A 23,539-nucleotide genomic window follows, 5' to 3' on the forward strand; every position below is an offset into this window, starting at 1 on the left:
ACCTTGCATGTTATCATATGTAGCTGTGGAAAAAATTAATACAATTCAGCCATCTATGTAAAAGAGGAGGAGAACTGAGACACCACTTATCTACAATTTACAATGCTGCCCTTTCATCCCTTCCCAGGAGATTCAACAATCTAACCTTAAAGAACAACTGTTCACAAATGGCCGCCAGTGACTCCAACGGCTGTCATTATGACCCAATAGAGCACTAACGAAGTTGAAACCAGCTTCCCACAAACAACTGTCACTCCTACGACGGTTGTTGGCACTTGGAGCACAAAGGGTTCCAGTGACATCATCAGCCTTGTGAAAGGCAGCAAGGCAGATGTGTCTTTGTGAAGGATGCATGAATCATGCCATGTACAAGGCTATCCTTAAAGGGATGATGATCACTGATGAAGCCTCTTGGATGAGAGGTGAAACGTCTTCCTAGACAAATAACCAAGTCAAGTTGCTTTTGACTGAAATTGCTTTGAGGATAGCGATGACCTGGACAAATGAGAATACTCACAGACTTATCCTTGAAGGAAACTTGCCTCCTTCTGCTCTGACAATGTTTGCCAACTGAGGATTGTTTTTCCAGCAGGACAATGCTCCATGCCACACAGCTAAGTCAATCAAGGAGCGGATGAAGGACCACCAGATCAAGACCCTGTCACAGCCCAGACCAATCTCCAAACCTGAACCCCATTGAAAACCTCTGGTATGGGATAAAGCGGAAGATTGATGTTCATATTCCATCACACAAAGCTGAGCTGCTTACATTTTTGCACCAGGAGTGGCATAAAGTGACCCAACAGCAATGTGAAAAACTGGTAGAGAGCATGCCAAGATGCATGAAAGCTGTGATTGACCATTAGGGTTATTCCACCAAATATTGATGAAGTTAAAACATTAGTATTGTGTTGTTTTAAATTAATGTGAACTTGTTTTCTTTGTATTATTTGAGGTGTGAAGACACTGCATCATTTTTGTTATTTTGATCATTTGTCATTTTCTTTCTCTAAATGTCTATTTTTATTTAGAATTTGGGACGAATGTTGTCAGCAGTTGATTGAATAAAACAAAACTGTTGACTTTACTCAAACACATACCTCTATATAAACATCATAGAAACTGATAATTTTGCAGTGGTCATGATGTATTCATGATTCATGAAACCTGTTTGCTCATAATGATTGTTATGCCCTGTGGGTGTGTACACCACAGGGATTAATTTTTGCATACTCATTTGTGTATGCTCCTGGCACTATTCATAGTTGTATTAATGACATCTCATGCACTCATTGTTGCCATCATCCGTGGCTTATGAATTACAAAAGAAAGTTCACATCAGATTGGTAAACAAGAACTACAACAATGAAACATTTTCTAGTTTTTTTGTGTCTCCTGGGAATATTTCTACATGTCTTGGCGAAATGCACAAGCCCAGCCTCAGAGTTTCAGCTGGAAGGAGATTATTTATTAGGTGGACTTTTTAATGTTCATCAGAGTGAGCGTGTTTATCAAGAAAGACCAGAAGCCATTGCTTGCTCAAGGTGAGTGTTAAAATAAATTTGAATGAATACCATCTGAAGTTGAAACTACTGGTATGCCAGATTAGATTATTAGAATTTTTGCCTCTAACGTCAGGTCAGATGAAGCAAGAAGCACATTTAGCCTCAAGCTAATTTAATTATATTATCAAAATTAAAGTTCTTGTTCCTTAAAAACCGTCATGGGAATATCCATATCTGTATAGGCCTTACAAATATACTTCAATGGTGAAACTAATTCTTAAACTCTCACTGTCTTTTCATTGTCCACAGTAAAACGTTACTTTATTCAAGTCATCGAAGGTTTCTGGTGATGAGATTTGCTGTAGAGGAAATCAATAACTCCACCAAACTCCTGCCAAATGTATCACTCGGCTATGAGATATTTGACCACTGCTCAGATACACAAAACTTTCCAGATTTTTTCAACCTTATATCGAACAACGGCTTGATCCAACCTTGGAGTGACCCACACAAAAACCTGTCCAAAGGGATAGCATTGGTTGGCGCTTCTACAAGCACTGACACACGGACCGCAGCCCCACTTTTCATGATGAATCTTATTCCTATGGTAAATTTACTTAATATTGTACTTAAAATGTTCTTTTCCAGATACATCAAATGGTATGAAAAGCTTTTCATTTTGGAGAATTCGTCACTGAAAATAATGACAAAAACTCTCTCAACAGATCGGTTATGCAGCTTCTAGTTCAATCTTTTCAAGAAAACAGAATTTTCCCTCATTCCTACGAACAGTGCCTCCCAATGAAGACGTCATAGAAATGATTGTTAAGATTGTGCAGCATTTCAACTGGCGCTGGGTTTCTTTTCTTTACATTGATGGTGAATATGGCATTGATGGACTGACATTGTTCATAAAGAGGTTAAAGGACACTGAGATCTGCCTGGCATACACCAAATACCTCAATCAATTTACAGATCACTCCAAAATATTCAAACAGATAGAGACACTGAATATAAGTGTCATTATTGTCTTTGCTCCTGAGTGGCTTGTTGAAGCTCTTATTCAGTCAGCAATACAACTAAATGTCACCGACAAGGTGTGGATAGCAAGTGATGCATGGTCTTTGAACAAGAAGCTCCCCAAGGAGAAAGGAATCAAAAATATTGGAACTGTAATTGGGGTTTCTGAGCCAAGAGTGACAATACCTGGTTTCAGTGATTTTATCTATTCTTCCAGAAGCCAGACTCATTGTGAAAATGCAGAACAAAATATGTTTTGTAATCAGATTTGCAACTGCAGCAGCATGAGTGCTGAAGATGTCATCACTGCAGACCCATCTTTTAATGTTCCTGTTTATACTGCTGTATATGCCATTGCTCATGCCTTACATAATGCCTTGCAATGTGGATCTGGAAGATGTAATGGAAATATTACAGTGCAGCCACACATGGTAAGTATAAATATAATTTGACAATTCATTTAATCAATTCTCACCATCAGTATCTTGGACATTTAAGTTTCTGACAAGGTTATCTTACAGACAAGCCTATTTAAAAGTGATCCATAAAAGTAAAAATACTCTGTTTTGTCATTCTATACATTAAGCAATCAAAACGTAGACATTCAATTCTCAGAATACAATTCAAAATTATAGTTACCTATCAAACATTACAAATCAGATAATAGATATGTACACTCAATGGCTTCCAGTTGGATACCCTAAATAACGCAATGTTTCAGTATCAAAGAGATCTTTGACAGGCTTCGTCTTCATGATACGTTTCAGTCTGGATGTTTGTCAGGTTCAAACATCAGTTTCTAACAAATGAAACAGCTGTAACAGATTTAATTTACTCTGACCTACCAGCACACTGTAGAAATGTTTTGTCTAATTTGTGCCCCCAGTGTTGAATTGATGGATCCTGCACCTAGATATGCATGCTATCTCATAAAAGAAATGTAAAATCTAATACACGTCCCACAGTTCCTCGATCAACAAGAATATTTATAAAAAACCTATGTAATTAACACCTTCAGTGTCTTTTGTATGCACATGCAAGTAATGCAAGCAATTTGTGTACCCACATCAGGTTCTAGCGGAGCTGAAGAAGTCAAACTTTACACTTTTAAATCAGAGTATTCGGTTTGATGAGAATGGCGACCCCAGCTATGGATCCTATTCTATAGTTTTCTGGAACCACAATGGTGATGCAGAGGAGATTGGCTTTTATAATTTTCACCAACCGTTCCATTTCTTCATCAATAACAGCATAATTCAGTGGTTCACAAATGGAGCGGTAAGATGTTTTTTCCTATCAAGGGTTCATGTGTTATAATGCATGTTCATTTATATATGTTTTGCTTTTCCCACTTCTGCATGGATGTGTCTGTGTGTGTGTGTTTATTTAGTAATAGCTATGACAGGGGAAAAACACATTATCAGGAATATCAATTACGGTTCTTCATGGTGTCATTGCATTGATATCTACACTTGAGATCATAATTAAAGAACAAATTATTGATACTTGATTTATTCTTATATATATTGTTATTTTTTTACTGTTCATAATTCGATAGAATCCGGCTGTTAAGTTGTGACGTAACGCCCTCTCAAAATATGATTTCCGGGTCCAAGCCGTTCCGAGCCTCGTATTTCTACAACACCGAACGCTGTGTTCCCTGTTGTTTAAACTTATCTGAAAACAACATAATTGTCATTTTACCTCTTTCTTATCGATGAAAGACAAAAGAGGTGATCATAATTGTTCACATGTTCGGCTGTTGTGTCTCTTTTGTTTCAACGGAGCGGTTAACCCGAAAAATCGTATTTTGAAAGGGTGTCACGTCAGACTTAACAGCCGGATATCTTCTGTGGCTATACCACTGCTGTTCTAGCCTTTTTTTTAAATACAGCACTTCAACAAAAATCGTTATTTTTTTAAACAATATTTTCGTTGGACTCTATGATTCAAAAACGAATAGGAAGTGTAGAGGCCCTTGCTTTGAATGACTTCAGCATATCTGCGCCCACAGGACATCACTAGTTTCTCACACTGCTCTGGTTTGATCTTGGTCCAATCTTCTTGCAGTCTCTTCCTCTGTTCTGTAACTGTAGTGGGTTTCTTAGCCATTACTTTGTTGCAAATATTTCCCAGAGTTATTCAATTGAATTCAAATTCTGAACAAAATATATTATTTATATTTTTATATATTTTATATATAATTCCTAAAAAATTCAAATATTTCATAATAAATCAAGTATTTATATTTTTTCTCAAATTTGTATCTCCAGTGTATATACATATTAAAAGGATATGTACAGGTATAAACCTGAATACTACCACTTCTCTATCATTTGCCTCCAAACATATTGTAACAAGTAGAATAGTTAGATGTTAATGTTCAGGTTCGTGTGGGAGCCCACAATCATTTTACAATATTTTTGATGCTTATTTCAACATCCCAAATAACAAAAAACAGAAAATTCAAATTACAAAAATTAGGCCCTTTAATTTTTTTCAGCGCAGTGTCCACAGGTACACAGTCCTTTGTCCATAAAAAGGATGACAAAAAAGTAAATTGTCCCAGGATTCAGTTCAGTTCATTTTCAGTTCTACCATACACTGTGGAAGATAGGGGTTGGCTCAAGGCATTCCAGTTGTTGCTCGCCATCATACAAAAAAAAACGATGTCCAGGTGATGTCATCACCTAATCACACATACAACCTGACCTACAAAAGTTCATAAAGAATCTATAACATTTGAAATATCTTAGTTATTTCTCTTGTACAACAATATTCAAATCAAATAGAGTCTTTAGTTAAGCTTACACAATACACAACAATTTATAATCTGTCAATCGAATGGATTAAACACATTTACATACAGGACTAAACCAAGCCCTCAACAAACTACCCTAAAACATAATACGAGGGATTGTACTCACTGCTAACAGCAGTTAGAGATTGAGAAAGAGGAAGTGACCTCCATGACCAAGACATTTATCACCTTGGAGCAGCTTGTGATTGGTTAGGTAATTATTTGCTTTACACTTTGAATTATAATTAGCTTTTTTAACATATGTTACACTTCAAATTATAATTTGCTTTTCAACCCAGGTTACAATATCAGAAAAAATAACACTTGAAAATACATTAGTTTTAAAAAACAAACAAAACTACCTACATTTACAGAAACCATCTTTAGGAAAAGTGAGTTTGATGTATACTTTGACTTTTTAGTTTGGCTCCTGTGCCATCCACTTACATTGAGGGGGCGGGGTTTATGACCAATACTGCAGTCAGCCACCAGGGAACTTCTCTTTTGGCGCACTGTCAAGTCGTCCAACTTAATACTATACAGTCTATGGGTGGAACGCTATTGTGGTAGCAAAATGTGGCTGCAGACAGACGTATAAACACCTCTAGCTAAATACTCAAAACCTGTGGTGGTTCCTGCTACAGGCCATGTCTCCAGGACTACATTTAGCTATACTGTATATTATATCACTAAAAATGCTGATTCTTCTCTTTTCCACAGGGATGTGTGTATGTACAAACCCAAGACACATTGGTTTGGTAATTACAATGACTCGTGAATTACATTAACAAGAAAATAAACAGATGGTCTTGTATGGTGTAATTTTAGCGGATGTCTAGACATATTACTTAGTGTCTAATAAGGTATTCACTATTAACAAATCCTGTTGAGCAATTTAGTACGTAGTATACACTGTAGTGACAGTCATTTCCCTGAGTATTCTTTTTGCTGTGTATTTGTTGCTAAATAATTGTCTTGTACAGGTGCCTACTTCACTGTGTTCCCAAGAATGTCCTCAAGGATTTGCAAAAAAGTTTGATGGAATCCACAAATGTTGCTTCGACTGTGAAATCTGCCCAAAGGGAACTTATGTCAACAGCACAGGTAAATTATTATACATACAATGAAGAAATGAGTAAAAGCACGGTTGTGTTTTTTTAAAGTATTTATGAATCTAATTTCAGCTTTTTTTTATGACTAAGAAGGTTTAACAGTTATTTAATATTTATTGACTACATTTAAAAAGGGGGTTCCATGTTTACTCTGAACAACGCAAACAACAATAACATTCAGTATCACAGATTAAATATCTAAAAATGTTTGCGGAGGCCCTGTGTTTACAGAAACAAACCAGCATCAGGAAATGTGAAACACTACATTGTATATTTACTAATACTTCACAACTTTACTGCTAATGAATTCTCTGCTCTGATCACCAACTACAACTGTCTGCTCTGAGTTAATTAGCCGTGTCTCTCCACACACACACACACACACACGTGGGTGAAGATACACAACCGTTTACATTTCCGAAAGACAAAACTCAGTTTCTACTGTACATCACTCCAGAAAAAAAAGCAACTAAACTTTAAAACTTTATAAAAGTAACGGTCATCAATTTTTATTTAAAGTCCTTATTCGTAAGAATTGAGATACTTTGTTTCTAGCGGCTTTTTGGCGCTAAGATTTAATTGCAATCCTCCATCTTGTCATGTTCAGGGTTACCATGCATGTTGACTTTTTTTGCTCTTTTGTAAACTTTGACACACATTCATCTCTCTACTTCCAGACTGTCCTCTAAATGTTACCGTCTTAAATCCATAAACACCAACACACACATTGATACACTTTGAAAGACTTAACAGACAATGAACTAGATGAAAATCTCAAGGATTATAACTTTAAGATCTGGCAAAAATGTAACCTGACTATGGCCAGATGACTTTCATTCCGCCTTGACTCTGTCTAGCAAGGCAGAACGAAAGTCATCCGGTGAGAGTCAGGTTAGCAACATTGTATTTAAGATGACAATTTAAGGCCTAAAATTCCGATTATAGTATTTATAGTCTTTTTAAGACTTTTTATGAGTCTCCGGAAACCCTACAGCTTCCTTATTAACCACAGGCAATTTTTTCAAAAGTCAACCTTAACCTTAATAAAAACGTAACCGTTTTCTTCTACTTTCTGAACCTTAACTTTATTGACAATCTTCTTTGTAAAACAGTGGATGCCTACAAGTGCATCAAGTGTAAGGAGACAGAATGGTCTGCAGAAGGAAGTACATCGTGCACTCAGCGGGTGGTGGAGTATGTCCCATTCACAGACAGTGGGGCTATACTGATCATCGTTGGGGCTTTAGCCTTGGTTGGCCTCACAATAGCCATTTCTGCTCTCTTTGCCATCAACTACAATACACCTGTGGTCAGATCTGCTGGGGGACCAATGTGCTTCCTAATTTTAGGCTGCCTCAGTCTGTGTAGTGTCAGTGTATTCTTTTACTTTGGTAAGCCAACATTTTCCTTTTGTATCTTAAGATACTTACCGTTTCTCTTATTCTACACTCTTTGTCTTGCATGTTTTGTTGTTCGCTCTTTTCAAATTGTTTACATTTTCAAAATAGCCAATAAGTTTCCCAAGCTCCACATTTGGTGGAAGAAATATCACGGACAATGGCTCGTTATGACTGGGGCGATTGTTACGCAGGTACTCTTACTTATTATTGGCTATACTTGTGACCCCCCCAAACCCTACAATGAAACACTTCGGTACCCAGACAAAATCATACTTGGTTGTGTATTTAATCTCAAAGCATCTTCTGCGTCTGTGGTTTTACTTTTATTTTTGTGCTTGCTTTGCTTTATTTTCTCCTACATGGGAAAAGACCTCCCCAAAAATTACAATGAGGCCAAAGCAATAACCTTCTGCCTGCTTCTGCTGATCCTCACCTGGATCATCTTTGCCACGGTAAACATACTTTACCGTGGCAAGTACATCCCAACACTAAACTCTCTGGCAGTACTCTCCAGTCTCTACTCATTTCTGTTGTTTTATTTCCTCCCAAAATGCTACATCATAATTTTTCAGTCATACAAAAACACACAGGAGTATTTTCAAGGTCTCATTCAGAACTATACCAAAACAATCACCCAGTAGCAGCTTCAAGTATATATGGGTCATGCTGTGTAGACGAACCGATGTGCTTCAGGTCTCTGAATACTTTACATATATGTAATCACATATGATAATAATGTGGCTTTTTGATTGGTCATTTGGTTGTTTTAATAACAACAATATACAATAACAATACAATACAACAATATACACTATTTAACATTTCATCAAAAGCGAATACTGGACAGGAGGAACAAGGTATTTGTTGTAATTTAATGAATAAAGACACTAGTCAGGATGCAACTTAAGATCTGTGTATTCACATACAGCATATTGGCACACACATTGAAACATATCAGTTCTGACTGCTGTTACAGATCAACATACCTAAATTAACCCAAAAGGCCTAATTAACTTAAATGTTAATGCTGACACAGCTGTTGCAAATCCTAACATGACAGCTGTCATGAACAAATCTGTTTATCTCTGCTTCACTTTATTATTATTTATTATTTTTATATTCAGTCAGTCAGTTCTCACCAGGGAACTTGAGATCAAATGAATCAATGTCATGTCATTAGTTTTAGGGGAAGAACTGAAGAGGTAGGGGCAATAGTCATGGGTACAAACTGATAGTACAACATACCAGGAGGAACAGGGCCAGTCTTACTCCCGGAGTGACAGGAGGGGACTGACTGAATAAAAAGTTATAAATGATAATATAGGGAAGCAGGGATAAAAAGATTTGTTTATGACAGCTGTCATGTTAGGATTTGCAACAGCTGTGTCATTATTAACATTAACTTGTGCTAATGACTGTATTTGAGTTAATTAGAATCCTTTCGGATGTTCGCTATAGAGTTAACAGGTTCAGTTTTATTGAGGTTCATGTTTGTTTACTATGCCACCCTGTGGTTAAATCGGGTATATTGATCTGTAACAGCAGACAGAGCTGACATGTGTTACTATGTATTCCAGCATGCTGTATGTAAATACACAGATCTCAAGCACAAACTGACGAGCTTCTACCTCAAATGGGTTGCCTCCTGTCCACAGCGTGCGTATGTGTAACTTCACGCCAAGGCACCTGAGATCAAAATAGTCAATGAGGATACATGATGGGAACGCTAAATATTGCGAGGGCACGCAATAAAATAACCTTGCTGTGACCCCAGGAGTGCTCTGTATATAACAGTAAGAATGGTTCATTCAAAATATAAAGTGGAATGTGTGTGATTTCCTTTCTGTCTTTTGAAGTTACTATAACATTAATGTCACCACATGAAGCTGCCACTTCACTGTAGTCTAATCTGTAGACAGTGTCTACAGATTAGACTACAGGCACACCTGGAATATATTGGTTTTTGTATTGCAATTAGGGTGCAGATGTCAGTTATTATGCAGATGTTTTTGAAATTCTGATTTTGTGTGGACAACTCTGTTTAAATATACCATACATGTAAGATGTATCTTATAATCATGGAGTTATAAATAAAGGCTACTTACTGCCCTACTGTTTGCTACTGTTTTTTTTTCCTCCGTTTTTATGACTTTACGGACAAATGAAGTTTAAATTTTTGGAAATATAATATAATGAAATGATTTCTTGGTTTAATACACTACAATGTTCTGTGTGTTTGCACAGTTTTATTTTAATATTCTTTCATCTCAATCCCAGAAAGAGCACACTGCACACCTTTTAAACTGGTTCTAGTAAGAAACTAACCTCTACCCCCACTCCACCTCATTTTACAAACTTCTTACAAAACACACACCCTGTAACATATAAACCATCATATAATACAAATATATCAGTCCAGTAATGATTTATGTCGTACTTGTCCATTGATACAGCTGTCATTACATCACTGTTTGATGAAAGAAGCTTACAATGATGTGATTAGATGTGTCTCTCTACCAACTGCCAATAGATATGCTTTCGTACTGTCTCTCATAACATGTGTAAGCCACTGTGTGGCTTATTTGGCCACATCCACATGTACTATGCATTAAACTATGTACTGTAGATACTGAGCACAAAAATTCATCGTTGGTTAGGTTGATGTTCTAACATCAGTACTTTATTTATTTATTTTCTAAAAGAGCTATACTTCATGTTGTTCTCCATTTCCCTCCCATGTCATAATATACAGTATATGTTATCTTTGGCATCATCTTTACAAGTACATGATGTTACTTTTATTGAATGGATGGGCCATCATTTCTTCCATAAAAACAAGGATTCTTGAAAAATATGTCTTGGCATAGCCTTGCAGAAAGCTAATGAATTTTAACATCTGTTTGTCTCTTTAATTCCAGAAGATACCAAAAGAATCTAATGTTCATAATAGTGTTAGCTTTTCATTTTTGCCATGCTGGATACTGTCTTAGATCGGACAAGGCAAAATGTTGTACCTCTTTACGATAGTTATGGTTTATACGTTTCCTTTTTAGCAGAGTATTGTTCAAGTTGTTACCAACATCAGAAGATATTTGGTACTTAAATAGGACCACCTAATACTTACTGAACAAAACATTTTCAAATGTTTCTGTCTTGGAATGGGAAGGTGGCCATCAGATCATACCTGCATTGGTGAGTAAGGAACATAAAATAAAGGTAATGTTGTAATAAACAATGATAACTTTTTTCAAGATGAGCATCAAGGCCACATGGTTTCGTTTGCATCTCTCCTGCACATGAGGGCCCATCCCTTTCTACCAAGCAGAACGAGGAGTTCCGCCATTTCGTCAGGAGGTTGCCTGAATTCAAACTTTGGGGAGAGTCATTGTCACCCACAGAGTGATTGCAAATGATCTCAATGTCCTGTGTGGTCAAATGTTAGTTCATGCAGAGCTCATTTCTAAGAGGATGTAGCCTTTAAGCATAAACCAAAGATATCTGGTTGAATTAATTCATTTGTGAGTATTTGCTTGCGACCCTAGGTGATCGTAGAACCTCATTTGCACTTCATCTTTGCCTTATCCCTGTGATCCACAGATCATCTCTATAGCAAAGCATAGAATCAGTATAAAAACATTAGAGTAGATGTTTCACACTTGCCATTGACAACCATTAGTTACTGTTTAACAGCTTTAAGCAGTTAAAGCTAAGGTAAAAAAAAAAAATGCATAAAGGAGCAATACTGTTAATTGTTTGCAGGATGATCAAGGCCACATTTCACTGTTATCTATTGTCAAATCCAGACTTTCATATGTTGGGCACATGGGCTACATGGGACAGGATACACATTTATCATGCTGGCTCACATAATTCTGTTGAGCAAAACTTGACTTTCCTATGTTTTATGAGGAACCGAATGCAATGATCATGTGTTTCCACACCAATGAGGTTGACATTTTGTTTTTTTTTAGTAAAATGTCTCACAATGTCATCCGAAAGGATGAATTGTAAAAACTTTCCTGATCCCTTAACTTTTCATCTAATGCAGTGGTGCTAACCCCTGCTCCTGGAGAGCTACTGCCCTGCATGTTTTAGGTTTCTCCCTCTCGAGATCAGGGTTGGACACCCCTGATCTCGTCCAATCATCTGGTTAAAAATTTGCTGCCCTTGCTGCCATCACTTACAGAGTAGAAATAATTATAATAATAGCAAAAATAATGATAACAATACAAATGATGATAATAAAAAACCAATAATTACAAGCCTAAAATAATGATACTCACACATGGAAAGTTGTGTTTCAGTTAAAGACCCTGAGCCAAAGGCAACATGAATGAGCACTGCATGTCGTGATCGGATCAGGACAGTCCGCCTCTCCTTCTTACTCGTTGTTTTTGTCTCCCTCTGTCTGTGTTTTTCTGTATTTGCTCCCCTTTCTGTTTCCCTGGTTTGAGTTTGTTTTCCTGGCAGGTGATTCTCATTGGCATTGATCACCTGCCACTCTGTATATAAAGCCGGTCCCGAGCCTCATTCGGTGCCGTATCATAATTCCTCATACTCTATATACCCAGATGTCTCCCTGTGTACCTGTCCTCTTGTGCTCATTCCTCGTGTCCAGTTTGTATCAGTTCTCTTCTTGTTTTTCCTTTGTTTTTAGTGCACCTCTTTGTAAATAAGTTTATTCAATTTGTTAATACTGTCTCCTGAGTTCCGGGTCTGCATTTGGGTCCAATCCTCCGTGTATTCACCGTCACCCCACGTGACACTGCATTTGTATATTATGTACAGTGTGTAATTTTAAACACAAGTCTCAAAGCCTCCATTATTATCTAATTCTTCCAATACAGTATGAGAACCTGACAGTCATAAACCTCCTGTGAATGCATAGTTGTGAGCTGTATCACACATTAAGTTCATACAATGTGATTATATATAAAGCAGCCACTATTTTTACTTAAATCAAATCTCTCTATGTAACTTAAATCTGTCATGTTAGTTTATAAATGGCTGGTTGCAGTTATAATAGTATTTCAGTAGTGGCACTGTAAAAATGAAGTATAAAACATTATCGAAATTTAAGAAGAAAATTCAAATTCAGCCTCCTAGAGCCGATAGCATGAAGTCTCTCATTCTTTTTTGTGGCGTTCTCATTAAAGAGCAGCTGAGTATTAACTGTAAAGGATGCGGTCCAAATTATTAAGCCAATTGTAAAGCCAATTTTCATATAGTAGCCTAATTGATGTTGAAATTATAGTTTAATAAACCTCCATGCTTAATCCTTCTGGCCTTGCTAAACAACATTGTTGATATATGGATTCAAATGTATGCTACAGTTAGGACAGTCAGGACGTTCAATGATTATCCACATATACAGCAGTCATATAGCAGTAAGAGTGATTGAATAAAATCATAAAATGGAATGTGTGTGATTTTCTTTCTGTCTTTTGAAGTTGTTATAACACTAATGTCACCACATGAAAGCACTACTTCACAGTCACGGTGTCTAGAGGTTAAACTACAGGCACACTTAGGGATTAGGTTACAGAATGTTTTGACACATATGTTGAACATGTTCTAATTTTGTGTACACAACTTTGATCAAATAAACATGTAAGATTTAACTCATTACTCTGGAGTAATACATATAGGCTACTTACCCATACTGTATAGTACCATTCTTTCCTCAGTTTTTATATGGCTTTACAGACACATGACGTTTCAATTTTTGGAAATATAATATAACAGAATTATTTCTTGTTTTAATGCATTACAATTTTCTGTGTTGAACAGTTTAATTTTTTTTTTCATCTCAATCCAAGAACGAGCATGCTGTACACCTTTGAAACAGCTTGCCCCAGTTAGAATCAGTATTCATTTCTACTAATTAATTTCCACAATATTCTATTGTATTGATAACTTGTTCTCTCATTTTGAGTGTGTCTGTCTGTCTGTCTCAGTTGGGAGAGATGATTAATATTAAAAAAAAAAAAAACTCAGACAAACCCCAAACACATCTCATTGTCACATCACTATCAGCCTCTTTCATGAAGCGGTAGGGCACAGTAGGTAGACGCCCCTTCAACTTGAGATGTTTTGGGGATAACAGAGCAAAACATTGATGAAAGGTGGCCTCCGGCTTATGACCCTGCAGCTTGCACAAGCAAGGCAAAACTACCACCTCTGCGTATATCTATTTATCTATCCATCTATTATACAGTAATAACTATGTATTTGCCCACATTTCTCCCGCACATAATGGTCCATCCCTTCCAACCAAGCAGAACGAGGAGTTCCGCCCTTTTATCAGGAGGTTGCCTAAATTCAAACTTTGGTGAGAGTCAAACTCACGACCTCTTCATTATCCTGTGTGGTCAAATCTTAAGTCATGCAGAGCTCATTTGTAAGAGGATGTAGCATTTTAGCATAAACCAAAGACATCTGGTTGAATGAATTAATTAATTTGTGTGTATTTGCTTGTGACTCTATGTGATCTTACAACCACGTTTGTACTTCATCTTTACCTTACCCCTGTCATCCACAGTTTAGTGGTTCATTATGCTATATTCCTAAATGGTCTATGACAGTGGCCAGTATTTTTTCCTCAGGAGAAAAAATGTTCTTATAGTTTTTAAACATGCACTTTAAAAAAAAAAAAAAAGAAAGAAAGTGTTTTAACCATGATCCTTGGGGCTGCTTATATTTTATTCGTTTTTTAAATGATTTTGCATTCATCAAGTATTTATGATTTATTTAATTTTTCTGTCAAGTTCAAGTTAACTTGACCTGTAACAGTCATCCAAAGTGCTTCACAGAGCAGAGACAAAAGCAATGCATGTACAAGAAACAGGAAACATGCATATCATCACACATACTCAATTTGATCAATTATAAGGTTTGTTTCACATATTATTTATTTACAATGCAAGATTTAACTGTTACTGTTGTAACAAGTGGGCTTCTTATCGGTTCAAGAAACTGTTCCGAACTGATTGTTATGTGTCTTCGTTAAAAATGTTTTTCTCGTTTTTAAAATAAAAAATAAAAAATTATTTTTACCCTAGACAGGCAAGTTCTCATATACGGTAACTTCATTGACCTTGATTTGCAATGCAAAGATGAAAAATATGATATTTTTGTACAAAACAAAAAAATGTCCTGTACGATCCCCTATTTACTTTCTGAGGTTACAGTTTTGAATTTCCAGTGAGTGCCCTATAAAGCATTGACATTTAAGAGGAAAAGTTTAATAAAAAAAAACAGTGCTTACAGTTCATGCCTCTATGAAGAGTTTGTGTATTTCAATTTGTGGAGTGAATTTGTGGAATGGTTAGGATCTAGAACTTCAGCAATGTCCAGATATAAATCACTTCAGGAACATTTCCCCAAAAATCTTAATAGGCATAGGGATGAGGAAGAGTTGAGGTTACATATCATTGAAACAGTGTGGATACATGGGTTGCACATAACAGCACTGGGATAGTTTTTTTAGCAAATATGATTTAATTGTTGGAGTTATGGAGAAGGGGTAGGACCAGATAAGTGTGTGTGTGTGTGTGTGTGTGTGTGTGTGTGTGTGTGTGTGTGTGTGTGTGTGTGTGTGTGTGTGTGTGTGTGTGTGTGTGTATGTGTATGTGTGTGTGTGTGTGTGTGTGTGTGTGTGTGTGTGTGTGTGTGTGTGTGTGTGTGTGTGTGTGTGGTCCTGTCGAGGGAACTTAAAGAGGCGGTTTTGAGTATTTTGCCAGTTATTTACTTTATATGTCTATATGTGACCAGATCCTGTCAAATGATAGCATCACAACCGTGGAAGAAAGTTTCAAGTGTGTTGAGATCAAAAGGAAGGCAGAGTTCAAAGATGGGTGAGGTAGAAAGTAGTTCTTCCTCATCCCTATGCCTATTAACATTTTTGGGTAAATGTTCCTGAAGTGATTTATATCTGGACATTGCTGAGGGATCCAATTGCAAGATGGTCACTGGAATATATTTTATGGTTTATTTCCATTCTCTATTGAGTATATATATAGCAAACTCAATATATATATATATATATATATATATATATAGGAAGTGATACTAGCACTAACCAGGGATCTGAATGCTTAAAAGAAGAGAAATGAGCTCTCAGATGAAGTGTGTGGCTCTTAAATTAGGCGTTGTGTTGCAGTGACATCCGGCCATAGCTGTACAGTTGTAAAAATGCTTTCGTAACCTTTTGTTACCAGCTACTTTTTGAGCTCCGAAGAAATACCCTTTGATCATGACCAGACTTTCATAGTTAACACAGGTTTATATACTTTCAATAGGGCAGGGACTTCTAAACTCACACCTGATTGTCATGCCATTGACTGACACACCTACAATGACCTGACTGCTAATCGTAGAGGTTCACGTAATTTTTCCAGCAGACATACAGTTTTAGTTTAGTTCTCTTTATGTAGTTTTAGGCCTTCAATGAAGATATGATTACATTTTAGTTCACATTTATGCAGAAATGAAAATTCTTAAGGGTTCATAAATTTTCCAGTGAGTAAGTGCATATGTCATTTTGGCTAAAGGAAGGATAATCCGTGATTACCAGATTTATTCATGATAGAGGTATTAAATTAACCTGACTCGTCAGATGATTTTTTTTTTCATATGTGAATGTAACCGGGTTTTTATGTCATTTCAATTTATCTCAATAATTCAGTTGTGATGTATGTTTTTTATTAGATGTAATTTAAATGTATTAAATGTGCTTGCTCATAATATTGTTAAACTCTTTGTAATCACCACAGAGAGTTTGTGTAGCTAAAATGCTTTTTGCATACTGATTTGTGTATTCTCCTCCAACCACTTGTCATGCCAACATTGGGGGTGTCCTGTTCACATTGCTTATTAAAGGCAGGGTCTAATCCCATCACAGTTCATATCAGATTGGTAAAAGGTAATAACAACAATGAAAAAGTGTCTGGCTACTCTGTGTCTACTGGGAACTTTTCTACATGCCTTGGTTCAATGCACTGTCTCAGCCTCAGAATTTCAGCTGGAAGGAGATTATTTGATAGGTGGACTGTTTGATATTCATGTCAATGACCCTGTTCATCATGAGAGACCAGAAGTCATTGACTGCTCCAGGTGAGTTCCATAATTAATCTGAGTGAGTAACTTGAAGTTGAATAAATGCCAAACTCTAAATGTAATAAGTTGAAGTATGCATATCATTTTTGAACATTGAACAGCTTTACTCGCAATGCTAGGTCAATAGCTTTAGTTGCATATTCCCCAATTAACTGATTTAACTAGGTGCTTATCACAGTTGCTTTAGCTGACCTCCGTCACTGTTCAATGAAATTCCCTTTTTGTAACATCCATTTCTGTGAGATTTGTGATGACTGATGATGTTTATCGAAAGTTAATCCTACTCTCCTGCCGTCCATTCTCTGTTTACAGTCAACACTTCATTCTGCAAAGTTATCGTAGGTTTCAGGTGATGAGATTTTCTGTAGAGGAAATCAATAACTCCACAAACCTCCTGCCAAATGTATCTCTTGGCTATGAGATATTTGACCACTGCTCAGATACACACAGCTTCCCAGGAGTTTTGAAACTCCTCTCAGTCAATGGTTTGATCCAACCTTGGAGTGATGAACCACACAAGAATCTGTCCAAAGTGATGGCAGTGGTCGGCCCTTACTCAAGTACTGACACCCTGACTGTAGCCCCACTGTTCATGGTGGACCTTGTTCCATTGGTAACTATTGTATTTTTAACATTTTTCCTTGTTATAAAATCAGTCATTTAAATTGAGATAGTCACAGTAGAACTTTTTTTTAAATTAATACAACTTTTAACTTGACACTTGAGAATGTATTGTTACTGAAAATGACAATTTCACTTTTACTCTTTTATCAGGTCAGTTATGGAGCTGCTTCCTCTGCTCTTTCAGAGAAAGTGAAATTTCCCTCTTTCCTACGAACAGTGCATTCCACAAAAAATATGATAGAAGTGATTTTTAAAATCATACTGCACTTCAACTGGCGCTGGGTTGCTTTTCTTAACAGCGATAATGCTTATGGCAAAGATGGCCAGGCATTGTTCATAAAGATGATTAAAGATACCGAGATCTGCCTGGCATACACCAAAGATCTGAACAAAAATGCAAATTACTCACTAATGTTCAAACAGATAGAGGCCCAGGAGATAACAATAATTATTGTTTTTGCTCCAAAAAGGACTGCTGAAGATGTCATTGAGTCAGCTATACAACTAAATGTCACTAACAAGGTGTGGATAGCAGGGGACACCTGGTCCTTAAGCACTAAGCTCCAAAAAGAGGATGGAATCAAACATATTGGAACAGTACTTGGAGTGTCTCAGCCAGTAGTGACAATACCTGGTTTCAGTGATTTCATACATTCTTCCAAAACCCATACTCACTGTGAAATGAAAGGACGGCAGGAATTTTGTAATCAGGTTTGCAACTGCAGTAACCGGAGTGCAGAAGAAATCCTTGATGAGGACCCATCCTATTCTTTTTCTGTTTATGCTGCTGTATACGCCATCGCTCATGCCTTACACAATGCCTTGCAATGTGGAGTTGATAAATGTAATGTCAATATTACACTGTACCCGTTTATGGTAAGTACGTAAACATTAAAAAAAAATAGCATTTATTTAAATGTCAGCTTTAATTTATACTTTTACTACTATAACTGTAAACATCGACCAAATATGTGCTTTGTCATCATACACTGGAGATCAAAATCAGAGAACAAGTTATACTTGATTTATTCTGAAATATTGTTATTTTTTTGTTCAAAATTTGATAGAATATCAGCTGTGGCCAAGCAAGAAACTTTATTTTGTGAAAAAACAGTGAGCAAAATTAGAGAACACTTTCAGATACCTCCCAGTTATTGGTGTTAATCTGGCACCTGGTGACAATTTACCTAATTGTAGGACACACCCTATTTATCTGGCACCTCTCCTGGTTAGTTTGCAAGACACTTGGCAAGTCGCTCTAAGGTGAAGGAGGTCAATGGGGAATCCGTTCAACACTGCAGCTGGAGTTGCTCGCCAGTTCAGTGCTTAACAGGGCAAGGATCTGTCTCGGCAAACAGGGTCTCGTCATTTAAGACAATTTGGACTGAAAGCCCACTCTGCAGTGACCAAACCTCTCATCAGCAGAAATAATAAAATGGCTAGACTTGCCCTGACTGAGGAGCATGTTGTGTGGACAAAGGAGAACTGGTCCAGAGTGCACCTCAGTGTGAGAGTATGTTCAATTTATTTGTGTCTGATGGGAAACATTATGTTCAGCGTAGGACTGGGGAAAGACTGAACCCAAGCTGTGTAAAGTGTAAAGTTTCATGGTTTGGGGGATGTTTTCTGCGGAAGAAGTTGGGCTTCTTGTACAGCAAAATGGTAGGGTAAATGCAAATGTAATGTTACAAATGTTATGTAAACCTCCATCAGCAACATGCAATATTGCAATTGTCTCACATGGTGACCATGTCATACTGCAAAATAGGTTAAGTAGTTCCTATAAGCTCAGAATATTGAAACAATGAAATGGCCAGCCCAGAGTCCAGATATCAACCCCATAGAGAATCTCTGGAAAATACTTGGCAACAAAGTAATGACAAATAAATCCACTACAGTTACAGAACTGTGGAAGAGACTGCAAGAAGAATGGACCACGATCGAACCAGAGCAGTGTGAGGTGAGGTCCTGTGGGCGCAGACGTGCTGAAGAAATTCAAAGCAAAAGCCTCTACACTTTCTATTCATTTTTTAATCATGTAGCCCTAAGAAAACCTTGTTTAAATCTTCTCTTCGGAAACAATGGTAACTGTTCTCTAATTTTCTCGCTGTTTTTTTCCCCCACAAAATAAAGGGTTTTTTTTGGTGCCTTGGTTATTTAAAATAAAACATGCCAGTACAGCAATGGTGGAGCCACAGCTGATGTTCTATCAAATTCTAAACAATAAATTAAAAAACAATATTTCAGAATAAATCAAGTATTAATACTTTGTTCTCTAATTTTGATCTCCAATGTATATCATACTGAACTTTACATCCTCAAAGCATTATATAATTAAAGCTGATATTTCCTGTCAAACATTCCCTGACAATATATCAGGCAAGAAATATCCAATATAGGAAAAGTCTACAATGTACCAAATCCTTTCGGTAAGGGAAATAGCTTAAAAAGGACGCATCACACAGCAATGTCTCCTTCCTCGGGAATATTTTTAACAACCTATTTAATCAGTGTGAAATCTTTGTGTACCCACATCAGGTTCTAGCAGAGCTGAAGAATTCTAACTTTACACTTTTAAACCAGAGTATTTGGTTTGATGAGAAAGGTGACCCCAACTATGGCTCCTATTCTATCGTTTTTTGGAACGACAGTGTTGATGCAGAGGAGATTGGCTTTTATAAATTTCGCCCATCTGTCAATTTTTTCATCAACAACACCAAAATTAAGTGGTACCGGAATGGAGAAGTAAGTTGTTTTTTTCCTAATTACATGTGTGGTAATGCAGTATATCACGAGTTTAACTCGAGACCATCTTGCGATGAGATCACCCCAGCCACAATACTAAATTGGGTCAGGGCCGTAAAGTTGTGGGCAATGACTCCTTCTTAATTTCTGCCCTCCTACTTCCAGCACCCTTGCTTCGATCCCACCCATATACAAAGTTGACCTTCATTTTTATCTCAACAACACACCTGTAATTTTTCTGTACCTGGCATAGTTGCAACCATAGACTGTATATTAAGATGGATGCACAGTTCCACTTCCTCCCACTGCAAAAGTAAAGCCAAATATCCCAAACATGGTCGTCTGTACAGAGTAGTACAGAGTAGCAGTACTGATAGGGCAGTAGAGTAATCGATACCCAGCCCATACACCAGCAGGACCTATTGCTAGTCGATCACCCCATTTTTATAGTATCAAATAACTACATCAAAAGAAACCATCACTAGGAAAAAAAATGTTTGAGGAGTACTATAGCCAACCACCAGGGGGCTTCACTTACAGGGGATCGTTAGGCCATCCATCTTTATATACAGTCTATGGGTCGAACACCATATAAACATATAAACACCTAGCAAATTACTCCAAACGTTTGTGGTAGTTCCTGCTACAGTAAGTGTCTCCAGGACCACATTTTGCCATATATGATTATTAAAAAAGCTTACCTCCATACTTCCGTCTTCCACAGAGATGTGTGTGTGTATGCATACACAAAACACTTTGGTTTGGTTATTACAATGACTGGCTAAATACATTATCAAGAAAATATACAGATGTTTATAGATGTGTTACTTTCATGGTGTCATTTTAGCAGATGTCTAGACATATTAGTGCCTAATAAGATGATCACATTTAACAAATCCTGTTAAGAAATCATTTAAAAGTTGTATACACTGTAGTGACAGTAAGTTCCCCCAGTATTATTTTTGCTTTACTTATATTGTATTTGTTGCTTAATAATTGTCTTGTATAGGTGCCTACTTCACTGTGTTCCCGAGAATGTCTTGAAGGATATGCAAAAAAGCAAAATGGAATCCACAAATGCTGCTTCAATTGTCAGATCTGTCGAAATGGAACCTACGTCAACAGCACAGGTAAATGACACTAAAAAAGTAAAAAATGATTATTTTTTTTCTTTTTTGTGTTAACTGGACACGTGTGGGCTTCATTTTTCACTCCTCTGACCAATGGAATGACAAAGAAGCTCTAGCTTTATCAGTAAAAGATAATTATGAACGGTTTTGTTATTGTCTTTTGCATCACATGGAATATTTCCTTTCATTATATGATACATTTTTTTTTGAAAATATGGTTAACATGAACAACAAAAGTAAATTTGTTGCTCACAGACATTTCAGAGGTAATTTTATTAGCAATCTCTCTTAGATCCCTACATCATCTTAGGGGGACATACAGTATAACACTGTCTCCTCAACTGTCTGAAATCTTTAGTTAAAAGCACTATTTTGCTGGTTCGTACAGTAATGCATCATGGCTATATTGACATTGTGTCCAGATGATCCTGTTTGGCTTGTCTCCATGGTGGAAGTCCCAGTGGAATGGAGCATTGGAGATCCACCGGATGACACAATACAAAGTGTTTTGTGTCATCCTGATCGGCTGAAATCCTCCGACCCATGGGGGCTTCTGCCACAGAAAGAAGCCATATACGGCTCATCTGAACACAATGCCCACATTGCCACATCACAAAAGTGGATCAAAATGGTTAAAATAATTATTTAAGGTTAAAGTATCCTTAACTTTATTAAAAATCTGTTCTTTCTTGTAAAACAGTGGATGCCTACACGTGTATCAAGTGTAAGGAGACAGAATGGTCTGCAGAAGGAAGTACATCGTGCACTCAGCGGTTGGTGGAGTACGTCCCATTCACAGACAGTGGGGCTATACTGATCATGGTCGGGGCTTTAGCCTTGACGGGCCTCACACTAGCTATTTCTGCTCTCTTTGCTATCAACTACAATACACCTGTTGTCCGATCTGCTGGGGGACCAATGTGCTTCCTAATTTTAGGCTGCCTCAGTCTGTGTAGTGTCAGTGTATTCTTTTACTTTGGTAAGCCAACATTTTCCTTTTGTATCTTAAGGCTCTTACCATTTATCTTGTTCTACACAGTTTGTCTTGCATGTTTTGTTGTTCGCTCTTTTCAAATTGTTTGCATTTTCAAAATAGCCACTAAGTTCCCCAAACTCCACTTTTGGTGGAAGAAATATCACGGACAATGGCTGGTCATCACTTTGGCATTTTTAACACAGTCACTCATACTTGTTATTGGCTATACTTGTGACCCCCCCAAACCCTACAATGAAACATTTTGGTACCCAGACAAAATCATACTTGGATGTGACATTAGTCTGACAGCATCCTGTGGTTCTGTGGTTTTACTTTTGTCTTTGTGCTCCCTGTGCTTTATTTTCTCCTACATGGGAAAAGACCTCCCAAAAAATTACAATGAGGCCAAAGCAATAACCTTCTGCCTGCTCCTGCTGATCCTCACCTGGATCATCTTTGCCACAGAATTTGTACTTTACCATGGCAAATACCTCCAAACTCTAAACGCTCTGGCAGTACTCTCCAGTCTCTACTCTTTCCTTTTGTGGTATTTTCTCCCAAAATGCTACATCATACTTTTTCAACCCCATAGAAACACACAGGAGTATTTCCAAGGTCTCATTCAGAATTATACCAAAACAATCAGCCAGTAGCAGCTTCCAGTAAATGTGTGAGTTGTACATGTTGTATACCTGTTTTTATTTTAGTTTGTTTATTTTTTTTAGGAATGTATCAATAAGCAAAGCCTTGAAATGAGCTAAAAGAAGAAACATCAAGAAACATGAAACATTACAAGTGGTTATTAATTGAGATGGTTAAGAACCTGTCCTTTTCCTAAACTGAGGCTTCTCTAAGCAGTAAGCCAAATGTGTACAAATGTATATGGCTGTTGTCTTTAATTAGTAATATTAAAGGCTGCCTTGGTCTGATTCTAACACTTATTGTGATGAGACAAGTCACCTTTAAAGATATTCCACTCTGCACATCTCACTGAAGGAATAATTCAACATTTTGGGAAATACGCTTTTTAGTGTTGTTGTGTAAAGGTTGGTGAACACAAACAGATATAGTTTACATTTTTTCTCATGTAGCCTACAGCAAGAAGGTGAA

The 23,539-nt window shown here is 37.0% G+C and overlaps 2 protein-coding genes across 2 annotated transcripts; both read left to right on the forward strand.

Moving 5' to 3' along the window:
- Positions 1-1,365: 1,365 nt before the first annotated feature.
- Positions 1,366-23,082, forward strand: LOC310952066 (taste receptor type 1 member 1-like; the record flags this gene model as incomplete). The annotated part of the gene is made up of 6 exons (XM_083920553.1): positions 1,366-1,544; positions 17,267-17,567; positions 17,729-18,454; positions 20,117-20,323; positions 21,333-21,453; positions 22,154-23,082. The coding sequence occupies 6 exons, from the start codon at positions 1,366-1,368 to the stop codon at positions 23,080-23,082; spliced, it is 2,463 nt and encodes an 820-aa protein (XP_083776679.1).
- Positions 2,026-8,478, forward strand: LOC310952160 (taste receptor type 1 member 1-like; the record flags this gene model as incomplete). Its single annotated transcript, XM_083920668.1, has 5 exons — positions 2,026-2,112; positions 2,231-2,956; positions 3,597-3,803; positions 6,309-6,429; positions 7,550-8,478. The coding sequence occupies exons 1-5, from the start codon at positions 2,092-2,094 to the stop codon at positions 8,476-8,478; spliced, it is 2,004 nt and encodes a 667-aa protein (XP_083776794.1). The 5' UTR covers positions 2,026-2,091.
- Positions 23,083-23,539: the final 457 nt, after the last annotated feature.

This window comes from Echiichthys vipera (assembly GCF_963691815.1).
Source record: "Echiichthys vipera genome assembly, chromosome: 9".
Lineage (NCBI taxonomy): Eukaryota > Metazoa > Chordata > Actinopteri > Perciformes > Trachinidae > Echiichthys > Echiichthys vipera.